At 36.1% G+C, this 12,670-nt stretch overlaps 3 protein-coding genes across 7 annotated transcripts in view; 2 read left to right on the forward strand and 1 right to left on the reverse strand.

Moving 5' to 3' along the window:
• Nucleotides 1-5,496, forward strand: part of tnfaip8l2b (tumor necrosis factor, alpha-induced protein 8-like 2b) — a 6,640-nt gene extending 1,144 nt beyond the window's left edge. Inside the window, exons 2-3 of the mRNA XM_027149171.2 lie at nt 1,452-1,771; nt 4,237-5,496. Of these exons, the coding sequence (XP_027004972.1) occupies nt 1,454-1,771; nt 4,237-4,479 (561 nt within the window). The 5' untranslated portion in view covers nt 1,452-1,453 and the 3' untranslated portion in view covers nt 4,480-5,496. The remainder of the gene's footprint in view (nt 1-1,451; nt 1,772-4,236) is intronic.
• Nucleotides 5,497-5,822: 326 nt separating this feature from the next.
• lysmd1 (LysM, putative peptidoglycan-binding, domain containing 1) lies at nt 5,823-9,296 on the reverse strand. Its single transcript, XM_027149170.2, has 3 exons — nt 8,694-9,296; nt 8,309-8,607; nt 5,823-7,393 (listed from the first exon to the last, which is right to left on the reverse strand). Exons 1-3 carry the CDS (start codon nt 8,871-8,873, stop codon nt 7,243-7,245), a joined length of 630 nt encoding a protein of 209 aa, XP_027004971.2. The 5' UTR covers nt 8,874-9,296; the 3' UTR covers nt 5,823-7,242.
• A 20-nt stretch (nt 9,297-9,316) lies between these two features.
• On the forward strand, nt 9,317-12,473 carry scnm1 (sodium channel modifier 1). 5 transcript variants are annotated; one of them, XM_027149165.2, is made up of 8 exons: nt 9,317-9,458; nt 9,656-9,726; nt 10,707-10,795; nt 10,897-10,997; nt 11,100-11,200; nt 11,486-11,598; nt 11,718-11,847; nt 12,041-12,473. In XM_027149165.2, exons 1-8 carry the CDS (start codon nt 9,408-9,410, stop codon nt 12,150-12,152), a joined length of 768 nt encoding a protein of 255 aa, XP_027004966.1. In that variant the 5' UTR covers nt 9,317-9,407; the 3' UTR covers nt 12,153-12,473. The 5 variants fall into 5 exon arrangements, with proteins under 5 accessions (XP_027004966.1, XP_027004967.1, XP_027004968.1 ...); XM_027149166.2 differs by having other exon boundaries at nt 11,721-11,847; XM_027149167.2 differs by having other exon boundaries at nt 10,897-10,991.
• Nucleotides 12,474-12,670: the final 197 nt, after the last annotated feature.

Consider the following 12,670-nt stretch of genomic DNA (forward strand, 5'->3'; position numbering starts at 1 on the left):
ATACAATGCACTTATTATGAAATACATGGCAGCCTGCCTGCTCTGTTTGAATCAGACGTTAACGTTAGTGACATCAGCATGATCACCAGCCGACCGTCCCAGTTCTCCAGTAGCAGGTTATGACCTGTTCTTTAGCTGTTTTCTAATGACATGGTTAGTGCTGCTGCCTCCAACACAAGCCAGTAATACACTTTACATCTCATAAAAGCTCCAGGACTTGCTTCTTTAAATGCACCAGCACATACTGCCCTAGGCTACATGCTACAGTCATTTGAAGAATGATAAATATTCACCTTGCCTGTAGATAATTCTCCAATCACAGTATACCGTAACTAATCTGTGTGGCCCAGGATGTCACCAAACACAGTCCTAAGTGTAGAATGAATGCTTGCGAATGGGAAAACAGTTTAATGTCACTGGATTGGGAACCTGGTTAATGTAAATGTATAAAATGCAAATCGATTTATACAGCATGACATAAATAGTAGAGTTCTTTGATTAAATTACTATTACATTACATTAATACATTACTATTTTCTCATTAGGTAGTATACAGTTAGATGAGTTTTGATTAAAGATGATGTCAGGAAAATGCTGGAAAATGCAACTTGTTTAACAGCCTATTTTCAATATTCAAACGTGACAGTGAGTTAGAATGTAAACATAAGCATAGAATATATGTTTTATGTTTGTTCCTCTTATAACTGAGAGCTGTTTGAGCAGCTTTGGGCTCTGGTCTTCCTGTTTTTATGGCCCAATCTGGAAATGCATGTGGAAACTTGCGAACTATGCAATCACCTTTTCCTTCATACCTGCCTTTGCATGCTCAGTCAGTAGCAAAAAGCAAAAATACCAGAACAGGAAGTGTATTCTCATGTCTGTCTGCCTGTCTGTCTGTCTCTTTCAATCGATTTTTTAGTCTAATCTGTGTTAATTTACTTTAACTGTGTTAAATTTAGATAATTTGAAAAACCTATTGTTTTGGTATTGAGAAAAATAAATGAGATCAAGGCTGACAGTCATTAGTTTGTTTACATGACATAGTTAGTTCTGATGAAGTCCTGCAGGAGGCAATTTCCCCTCCCTCAAGGTTACTTTTTCTACAGCATAGCCCTAAGGCTGTATCCCTGAAGGCTGAAAATCGCAGTAACACAATACACAAACAGAAACGAGAAACTAAGGATGTGGTATTGAGGACCGCATACAACATAAACGAATAACAAGTCTTTTGCTGGCTTGAGATTTAGATTTTGTTCACATCTATAATTCCTACATAGTGAAAATGCACTCATGTACATGTTTAAATCACAAACATATACTGGACATTCATTTAAAAGACTCTATATTTAATGATATTAAAAAGACATGAAAGCTCAAACTACAAATGAGCATTCTGAATTTTAACCCATTTTGCTAACCTGTATATCTTTTTCTCCCTTCCCCTTTACAAGAAATGGAGAACTTTAGCTCCAGAGACTTGGCTATGAAAGCCCAGAAGAAGCTTCTTAGCAATATGGCCAATAAGTCTGTAGTGCAGATGTTCATTGATGACACCAGCAGTGAAATCCTGGACGAGCTGTATCGTGTCTCAAAGGAGTACACAGGGAACCGTGTAGAGGCCCAGAAAGTGATTAAGAACCTGGTTAAAATTGTTGTGAAGATTGCAGTGCTTTTTAAGCACAACCGTTTCAGTGAAGAGGAGCTCCACTTAGCCCAGACCTTCAAGAAGAAATTACACCAGGGAGCCATGACAGCTATCAGTTTCCATGAGGTAAACCCCTAGACATACAGAGACAAATATTTGACTGATATATTTTTTAAAGAAAAAGCATCATAAGTAAAATACATCATTATCACTTAGTCATCAGTTACATACTGAGTAGTCTAAGCTATCGAGGTAAAGAAAAATGCTGAAAAATATTTAACAAAGTTATGTGCGTTTGACTTAGTTACAGATCGCACAAAACCTAACCACAAGATGCATTAATCTGCATTCTGTTATATAGTGTGAAAAATACTGTTAATATGTTTCACAATCTGTGGTTACTGCATTATGTGTGCCTTTTCTATAGTGCATCTAACAGAAGCCAGCTTAGCCAGATGCAAGCAGGAATGTACATATTTTTGCACACATTATTGGACTCAGAACTTAGGTGACTTACTGAAACTACTCTCTTGCTATGCTACTGTAATGCATTTGCTTTTTTCAGGTTTTCAAATTAGCATTATTAGTTTTCTCTTTTATGAACTTAAACTAAATCCCTGCATTGTAATTGTGTAGGCTTGTGTCTAAGAGATTAGCATATGAGTTCTTTATGGGTACAATTTAGGGTTTACCAATGCTCATTATGTATGACAAAACACTCAAGGCATTCATAGAGGCCACTGAGCACAGTACAAAACAGTTGAAGCTTCCTTAGCTAATAGCTTATGGTAATTGCTGCCCAAACTGTGTGGATTATAATTTACTGTTATTCATGACAAATATATTAAAGCAACACTACTCATTTGCAAGCATGTATATTGGGCTGTGTAGAGATGGCCATGCTGCTTTTCAACATTAATACAGGATTTTGTTCTATTTTACCAGCAGCCGGTTTTTGTAGCATTTTAATTTGTATAAAAATGTTGATTACTTTTTTCTGATACTCCATATATTCATAATTCTACTAAATTGTAGTGCTTTTGTTCCGTGCAAACATTTGTATGAGGCATGTATCACCAAACTATTTTTTTTTCTGACACTGGTCAGCATTACCACAAAGAGGAAGAATGTATTTGCTGATGCTAACAGACATCTACAGTACATGCAATCATTTAAACACTTATAGTTAGATTAATGCAGAAAGTAACTTCATAGTAGATCAAATAAAATAAAACGTAACACAATAATGTTAAAAATAAGAGCTGTTACTGTGTATGTGTGTAGGATTCAGGTAAAGTTTAGGTGCTATTTATCTTTGTTATAAGTGTTGCATGAACTCTTAAAATGAGAACCATTTTTAAATTAATAGTTTGACAAGAACTTAGTCCACATCCAAATTAATGTGTTTCTCAAGAGAAGTTGATAAAGAATGGTATGCTTTGAATATACTTTGAGTCTGTAACAAAGCGTGGCCTATTTGATAATCTAACCCTAACTCTAACACTAATCCTAACCCTAACTGTAGTTTTTGGTTGTTTATTTGTTTTCTAAAATATATCTACCTGTATGACTGTTTTGTCCTTCGTAGTATGCTCTTTTTTTTTTTTTTTAAAGAGGGCGTTTTTCCAAGACCCCCGGATACACGCCCACTTTACGTCGTGGTAACGAATGCCCAAACGACAGCGTTAAAATACTTGCAGGGCTGTCAAGTAGTCACGCATTTCAGTCTTTTTTCACACTCTCCCGCCATACACTGTATTTGTCACGTAGAAAAACTGACTATTTATCATATCTTTAATATGTAAAGATGTAAAATGTGTCTGTCCGCACCGCTGTCTCTATGGAACCGGGCAGGAATCAAGCGCGTCCCCCCTGGAGTTCTTAGTCGAGCCTGACACTTATCAGCCAATCAAAAAAAGAGGCTACACAATAGCCAATCAGTAAATAGAACTATCTGAGTAAGATTTAACCCAACAACCAATTAAAGAAAACATATTCGTTAGAGAGGGTATTTTCGATGGTGGGTTTGAACAAAACCTCAACACGAAATGTCTCTGGACGGGACATTGTCCTCAATCATGACCCTAAAAATGGCTGAGCTTGAGCCGAACTGTTTTAAATGGGAACAACTTTACAAATGATAAAGAAGTCCAATAAGGCAACAAACACTTACAATAAACAACACCGGTCATAATCTCTAAAAAATTAATAAATGGAAATCGAACATATACTGTGCATTTGGTTAAAATGTGGTCAGTGATCCTGGTGAAACACAGTTTTCCTTTTTTTTTGGTGGTGGTGGTGGTTTTGGGGTTGGAGATGTCACTCTTGCCTTACTTGTCTTAAACTGTGTTGTATAATTGCCAAAACTGAAGTTCATGGTTTGATTTTGATATTAATTAAATTCTCATATAACTTTTTACATTATCTAAATTAAATCATTAGCTAATATACAGGATTTACATTTTTGATTAGTAATCTAGCCCTGATTATTTGTCTATTGCAGGAGATAACTGATTTGCTGTGTTTACTATCAATCTATTACAAACAAGTATGTTTTCTCACTGAATGTACCTTCTTGTCTGCTTCAGGTTGAGTTCACCTTTGACAAAGCAGTGATATCAGAGATCCTTAACTCATGTAGAGACATGATGCTCAAGCTTGTAGAGACTCATCTCACAGCAAAATCCCATGGACGCATCAACCATGTCTTTAACCATTACTCTGATCCGGAACTTCTCACCCAGCTGTACAATCCAGATGGCCCTTTGAAGCCTCATCTCAGTAAAATTTGCAATGGACTTAGCAAACTGATCGAAGAGGGCAAATTATGAGAGCGCCGTGTCAGTGGGACGCCAAACAGTATTTCTTTAAAGAGACCAACAAAGTCCTGGACTAGAAAAATGCAAGCCATGAATTATATATTCAGCACACACAGTGATTATCTCACTGATGGCAGTCTCTTTGTTCAAATTTTTGTAAATTGTAGTCCACCACTGTTCTCTGTTTATGATAAGAAAATTACATTTCACATAATTGTTTTTCAGCACAGAGAAATATTGATCGTTTTGAATTTTTAACAGGCATTTCAGCAAACTTGTTTTGAGGTGAAAAATTTGATGAGCTAATTTTATCAATAAGCACTATATTTAAATTTACTTTTCAATTTTCATTTTAATGAACCATCAAGGTTACACTTATCTAAAATTAAAAAATCTTAGTGACATGCTTTCCAGTAAAGTAAGAAACAAGGAAAGAGAGAATATATATATATAAGTGTTTATATATAAGGGGTATCAATAAATACCAGCTCTGAATTGTGTACAATTTTCTGCCACTGAAAAGGAATTCAAGTTCTAGTTAAAATTGGGAATGAAAAGCTAGCATTGTAGCTTTTCATTCCTAATTTTAACTAGACCTTGAATTCCTTTTCAGTGGCAGAAAATTGTACACAATTCAGAGCTGGTATTTATTAATACCCTACAATGCTGTAAGAATGGGGTATAATAAATATATCTGTAAAATTATGCCTTGGGAAAAACATTATCAAATCAAAGCTCAGTTCCACATTAGTAAATCTCTTCACTGCCACCTGGTGTAACGTCAATTGAACTGTGATTGAAGTCCCTGTCTGTCCTAAACATACTAATGCACATACATGCATTGATGATTCTATATAATGTGCTTTTGGTGCCCCAAGTGAAAATAAGATATTTGGATAAATCAGCAATGGTGATCAAACTGGTTATTTTAAAAGCCTACAGATTCTACAGACATTTTATACTGATACACTGATGATATACACTGTATATTTCATACAATACTGGTTGTAAATAAACCTTGTGCATTTAGTTTGCTTGTGTGCCTTTCAAATTAAGATCCAAATGAATCTGTTAACTGGGAACGAAAGTAAATTCAACTTATTCTCATGGGGTTTATAAAATCATGCATTATACACACAAACAAAACAGACAAATTCAAACAACGGCATACATCACAGTATTTATTCTTCCTCAGCCGTTGATTTTTCTCTGCTGTATCTGTTATGTATTGTTTACATTCATGCAAGAGTACCCAATTTAACCGTACCAGACAATGATGATTCCCTCTGGCAGTCAGTGGGACATCAGCTTACATAGTACAAACTAGGGATGTAGGTGAATACACGACTCCATTGTTTGAATAGATCATGTGTTTTTAATGGATACAAATTCAGATACAAACGAGGCACACTATTCTTTTGCTTTGCCAGAAAGACTCACAGGTATTAGGTCAAAATTAGAGGTGTGCATAAGAGGGGAAAATGCTGATCTTTATTTTATTTTTATTTTTTCACTTTCAAGTGGCTTTGAGCTGAACTAAAGACCACATTCATGAACAAGAAAATGCAGAGTCCTTATTAAATGGCAGTTCAGGGTAAAATTATTTAAATTAGAATACAAATACAACAAACATGTAAACTGTGCAAGTTAATTTAAAAACAGAATTCACAGACAGAATTGGCATTCCAACATCTGAGATTTTTCAAGTGTTCTTGGGTGAATTGGAATAAGGTTCTTATATCACTAATTATTCAATTCAATAAAAAAGGGGAAAAAAGAAAATCAGCCTTAGGCCAGACCAACTTCAGGTTTAAATCCAAATACAGAAACAGGGTATTTGGCATACTAAACATATACAGAGGTGCCACACTGTTATACCCCTAGTACAAACAGTATGCTGACTCCACTTTGCCAAATAGCAATGCTGTACATTATCAGACTTGATTGCTGGTTACATATAGAAAAAAGGCTAAATCCCATACTATATTTCTGCTAAACAGCATGCACTGTTATAAGGTACGTTTTTTAAATCAGAAGTAACATATACCAATTCCCCTGACAAACATGGAAGCCAGTGTAGACAATCTAAAAATCAGTTCTGTTTCACTTCTGTTTGACAAAGAAGACAAAATCTAGGCTGTTTGGTTACATCACCAATGACGATTAATAGTGTGTTTCAGAGAGGATTACTCAGTGAGCTATGAGGTGTATTGACTGCTTTTCTTTTTGACTTAAACTTGGCTAATTGAGCAATCCTGCTTCATTAAATAACCCCTAACAGTGCAGCAACTAAGTGACCTAATAAAATTATGCAGCATCACATACAACATGAGATCAAACATTAGAACAACATGAGAACGAACATATGGTAAAGAGCTAAAGTGTCCATGAGAGATTATTTCAAACTTGGCTTATACACTTAAAATGTTGTGCAGATGAAATATATAGCTTATATTTTCCTTGATTTCTAAACAAATGTTCGATTCTGATTTGAACCAGATTACATGACCAGTGCTCCTTTTTATTCTGTAAACAATTAGGCTAGTATGCCAACGTGTCCCTGAGACCATATTATCACAGTCAGTCAGGTGGCAGCGCACATCAATTCCACAAAACATCATTCATGTAGCTATCTCAGATCCTTGCAATCTAATGAAATAAGAAGTGTTTTTTCCAGTGAAATCTGTCCCTTACTTGTGCAACCTTAATTTTTCATTTGTTCCTGTGGACGTAAACACTTCACACTAACCATGCAGTTCTGTTAATAAGCCAGCCTCAGAGCTGAAAAATCTCATCTTCTCTATCCCGCAGTTTCTTGGTACGTTTGGTTATGGTGAGTGGCACAGAGCCCAATGTGGCCCGTTCACCCGGAGAAGAGCCGCAGAACTGCTGACGTCTGTACAGATTCTGTTTTGTTGAAGAAAACCTTTAAAAAGCATTAGAGATGACAATTTGTCATATAACTCACACACAGATGAATGTCAAACACCCTGATAATATATCAGCTTATCACATTTGTGTAATGAACTTATTTCTGGGATTCCCATTTCCAGTGCTAAAGGAACAATGTCATACAAATCTCAAATTTGTCCTTACAACTCACAACTTACTTCCTACATATTCTTTCTAACATACTGATTTTATATGCTTTATATCAAGGACTCCATAAACATGAGCAGGTGTGGGTGGAGCAGGTAATATTTGATTAGAGCAGCAGAATGATCCTCCAGGATTGGACTTGAGAAACCTTGATTTAAAAATACTTTTTAGTACCAGCATTTTCATTTAAGTACCAGCAATGGAATATTTGGAATGTAAAATTGCTGGGGAAAAAATGCCACTGTAAACATCAAAAGCTATCATAGAGCATAAAAATCACATGGTACATAAGAACTATGAATGCCATAATATCCATGGGTGTTAAGATGTTAAATATACAACAAGGGTTATTTCAGAAACCATATCTCAGTGTGCTCAAAGGGATTTTTTAACATGTACACATACATGAATGTTATGGTCAGGTTTGGCCATGTATTCTATCTGTGTAAACTTAATACAAAACGAATAAGATATTAAAATTACACTATAAAGACTGTTAGCATATTAAGTTTCATGAATGTTTGTTTAATGCCAAATGGATATCGACAGAGATACTGAGAGAGTATTTAAGATACTGACAGAGAAAAAAAAAATCTATCAAGTTTTTATCTTCATTTTTGAAAATAATAAATCTATTCTAATAAACGGTATGCTCGTATTTAACTGTATCAGATTGTTGACCCAATCTTTGTGACAAATAGTTTACTTCGGATCAGGTCATCGCACTTTTGGCTTTACTTACTTTGCTTCTTGTGCTTCTTGACACGTCTTTATAGCTGCTAGTTTCGACTGATAAATCAAGCTATCCATCCTTTTCAAATAATCTGAGGGAGAAATATCGGCAGTCACTTCTTGAATTTCTGAGACTCTTTGGCCATTCTCAACAGGGACCTGCTGATGCTGAAGAATCGATTCATCTTCAAGCGATTCGTTCTCATTAGTAAATGACAGTGACTCTGTTAGAATGGGGATGGAGAGGACCTTCTTCAAGAATATTGAATCGTTGGTGTACAATCTGTTGGCCCTTTTGATTTGCTCCATCTAAAAAGAGCAGGCAGAGATTAGGTCAAGAGCTAAGCATTTATTAACTAAGGTGAAAGAAAATAGTTTTCAGAGCTTCAGCTTACAGACACGCCGTATTTTAGTGACAACCCTTGTAAAGTTTCGCCTGGTTGGACGTTGTGTTGGATGGGTTTTTGTCGGACTGGTGATACAGAGGAGGTCACCAAGCTGCCGTAAGATTTAGCTCGCTGTCCCTGGAGCAGTCCGTGTGCTCCAATCCCCACAGATGTCTGATCCGCGGACATGGTCACTTTCCTCAGCAAGAGCAAAGACGCCTAACACTTGTACTGGGTGTCGTAACACTGTGCTTAAGCTCCCTTACTAGCTGGCACTTCCGAAGCTGGACTCCAAAAACATTTCGGTTCCAGTCATGAAGATAATAATACATAACAGACCTTTAAGTAGTTTCTATAACGATAATTTACGTGGCGTTTGTAACTCCTTCGAAAACAGCTAAGTAGCTAACAATGAAACGCGCACTGCTATTTACTCTCATGTTAAACAGTGCTACAAATTAGTTTAGCTAGAAAAAAACAGCATATCATTAGATTAAGTATACATTAAACCTACACGCTAACTATGGCTGCTTTATCAGTTTCATTATTTTATTTCTAAACAGTTAACTAGATTATAACTAGTTTCTAAAAGGAGAATTAAAGTTAGCGAAGCTAATCTTCCTGTGTTGCCATGGCGCCCTGTTGTCTCTAAGAACCACCCTCATGTCCCATAATTCCTTTTAACAAACAGGAAGTGCTTCGCTAGCCGAATTAGCTTTAAACATGTCTTTTAAACGAGAAGGTAATGACAGTAGTCAACTAAATGTCTTGAAGGTAAATAATTACGTGTTGGTGTTTTTTTTTTTTATAAATATATAAATGTAATATTGCATACACTTTAATCTAGCTAACAGTTCTACTTTAGGCTGCTAGTTTATTCGGTATCAGATATGCTTAGAGAGCACAGTTATGAGTGACTCTATGCAGATTATACTGTAGTATAAAGACTGTGTTTATGTTTGTGGTTGTAGAAACGACGTGTTGCGGACTTGTTGGCAAACTACATTCCCGAGGACGAAGCTACGTTGATGAAAAATGGAAGGTAATGTTCCTGAATATCTGCTGTTTGCACAATCTTTTACAATGTCTCCGGTAACTGCTGCTGTAATATTAATGTGTTCATTCCAGTATTTCTGCACACGCAATATTGTTAAACATGCAGTATTTACACTTTTCGGTGCTGTTTTTGTGTGTTGTCTTTTGTGTATTCTCTTGTATTTTTTGTTTGCACTGTCTTGTCTGTCTTGTCCTGCACTGTTTGCACCAGGTTGCACAGATGCACTTTATGTGGCTAAGACTTACTAAGTCCGTAGCTGTGTCTTTGTTTTTTGTAGTACCATGGTCCTGGAGAAATGTTGTCTCATTTCACTATGTACTGCAACAGCTATATATAGTTGAAATGTGCAGACATAATTACGCATACTGAAATACAAAATACTATAGATGAAGGTTTGTGGACACCCGACCATCACATCCCTAAACTGCTGACACAAAGTTGGACGTACACAACTGTATAGCATATATTTGTATGCTTTAGCTTTAAGATGTCCCTGTAGTGACACTAAGGGGCCCACATGTGTTCCAGTTTAGTGGGCTGCATACAGTCCTGACTTCAAAACTTCTGAATATGCCTTTAACCTTTGCCCATAGAGTGTATGTTGAGATATACACTGACAATTACCATCACACCTGTATGTGCTTTTGGAACAGCCACCTTTAGTTCTCTCTGTGCTTTTATAATAACCTCCACATTTTTGGGATGGGTTTCCACAAGATTTTGGAGTGTAGCTGTAGGGATTTGCATTTGTTCAGTCACAAGAGCATTCGTGAGGTCAGGTGCTGATGTTGAGTGAGACCTGGCACACAGTCAGTGTTCCAGTTTATCCCAGATGTGTTTATTTTAGGTCAGGGTTAAACCAGGTCTTCCTGAAGTATCTACATACTTTTGGCTGTGTAGAGTATATTCATTTGTTTATATACACGTTATTTTGATAACATCTGTTCAACCCTTGGCTTGTGTAGGTATAGCTGTTTGGTGTGTTCACAACGCCCTGTTTTTGACACAGTCGATATGCTGACAGTGCACAGAAAAGGGAAGCGGCATCTCGAAGGTGAGAATTGTTCTACATTGTTTACCATTTTTGTTTTTTACGTTGTATATTAGAGCGGTGTTGACTTGTTTTTTTATTTTCTCTGGTCTCCTGGTTTCCAGGTCTTAAATGGTTTTATGGCAAAAAAGCTCGGCTAAAAAATGAAATTGATAAGAGGCGACATCAAGAATATGTTAATGAAGAAGATGATCGGCAGGTAAATGTAAATAGGATTTTCTTTTAACAGGTATTACTTATAACTGCATTATGTACAGTATTATTCAGGGTTGATGTATATTGTGAGCTTGTCATATTATGATCGCAGGTAACAGGCAGCTCTGCTCCATTACTAACACAGACACGAAAGATAGCGCACCATGCCTTGCTGAGAAAGACACCGTATAACAGCTGTCATAAAAAGGCCAGGTAATGACTGGACAGTGTAGTTTCTTTTTATAATTAAAAACTCTAACATTTTTTTGATAGTGTAAATGGTATGTAGTTTAAAATACCATATTAGTGATGGTGGTATATTTTATTGTGGTGTATAAAGTTCAGTATATACTGTATGTACTCATGTCTCAGGCATTTTATATTTAAAAAAATTAGATATTTGATTGTTTCCCTTAAAAATGTTTGTCTTCTTTTTTTTTTCTTCCCTTCATTTTTCAAAGCATTGGATTATCATTTGTTTTTGTTGATATTTTTAAGTGAAAGATGTGAAAACCCAGTAACTGCAGACTGCAGCAGAAACTACAGTGTTGACCAGAACATTATCCCCACAGCTAAGAGCCAAATCCACATGGATACCACACCTGTTCCTGGTGAGATATATAATTCTAATACATTTCAAGGGGACACATTTGATTTGATTTGACATTTTGATGTGGTAGCGCATGATTTATTTGTAGGATCTTTTTTTGTTCATGTTTATGCCATTTAGCAGATGCAAGTCAGCACCGGATTGAGACACAAATGAAAGAAAAAAAAAGGAAAGCCGCCAACCCTGCTGCGTCTGAGCCTGTCACAGAGCAGAGACGCAAAGAACTAGAACACTACCTTAAATTAAAGAGGTATGATGTCATTCAGCCATTTTAAGTCATCAGTCTTTTTAATGAACATATTATGTACGTTTAATACTTATGCAATGTTTAGTTTTTCAGCCATTTTACATGAAGTAATTTAGGGATTAATTTTAACTTATAATTATTAAACCCTAATTATCTCAGATTGTCTCTGGCCTGTTTTATTTTTTTTCCCCATTAGCAACGGTTGGATACAGGACCCCAGTGGGAAATGGGTAAAAGATGAAAATGTAGAGTTTGACTCAGATGAGGAAGAACCGCTTCCACCACTTCCTACAAATGGTACTTCATAGGGTATGTTGTGAAGTTCGGGTCAAACATCATGCTTTCTGGACTTCTATCTTCTTCCTCAAAAAGACTTGCTTTTTTGTCTTAAAGCTACAAAATCAGACAATGCAAAAAAAACAATGCAAAAAAAAAATGGACTGCATAAGGAACTGCTGATCAGTGAGGAAGTCACAAAGCTGAGTTGTTTTTTTTTCTGTTTTTTTTTTTTCTTTTTTCTTTTTTTCCCACAACATGTCAAGAATGTGTCTTGGCGTCTTGCTAAAAAGAACCACATTTTTAACTTAATAAAACAGAGAAAACTGAGACTAAAGGAAAGCATGACTTGATATACAGCTCCTTATTTGTCTTTGTCACTATACTAAATACTACTAGTGAAATACACACATGAAATTAGAGCTAGTAAGCCACAAAACTGGATCCTATTCCAAAATGTCAGAGCTGGGAGTGTACAGTGTCGTGCCACTTCTGTCTTCTAATATTAATCATGATGGCCTGTCTGTGGTAAAGAGAAATAAAAACTAAA

The sequence above is a fragment of the Tachysurus fulvidraco genome, chromosome 3 (genome assembly GCF_022655615.1).
Source record: "Tachysurus fulvidraco isolate hzauxx_2018 chromosome 3, HZAU_PFXX_2.0, whole genome shotgun sequence".
NCBI lineage: Eukaryota > Metazoa > Chordata > Actinopteri > Siluriformes > Bagridae > Tachysurus > Tachysurus fulvidraco.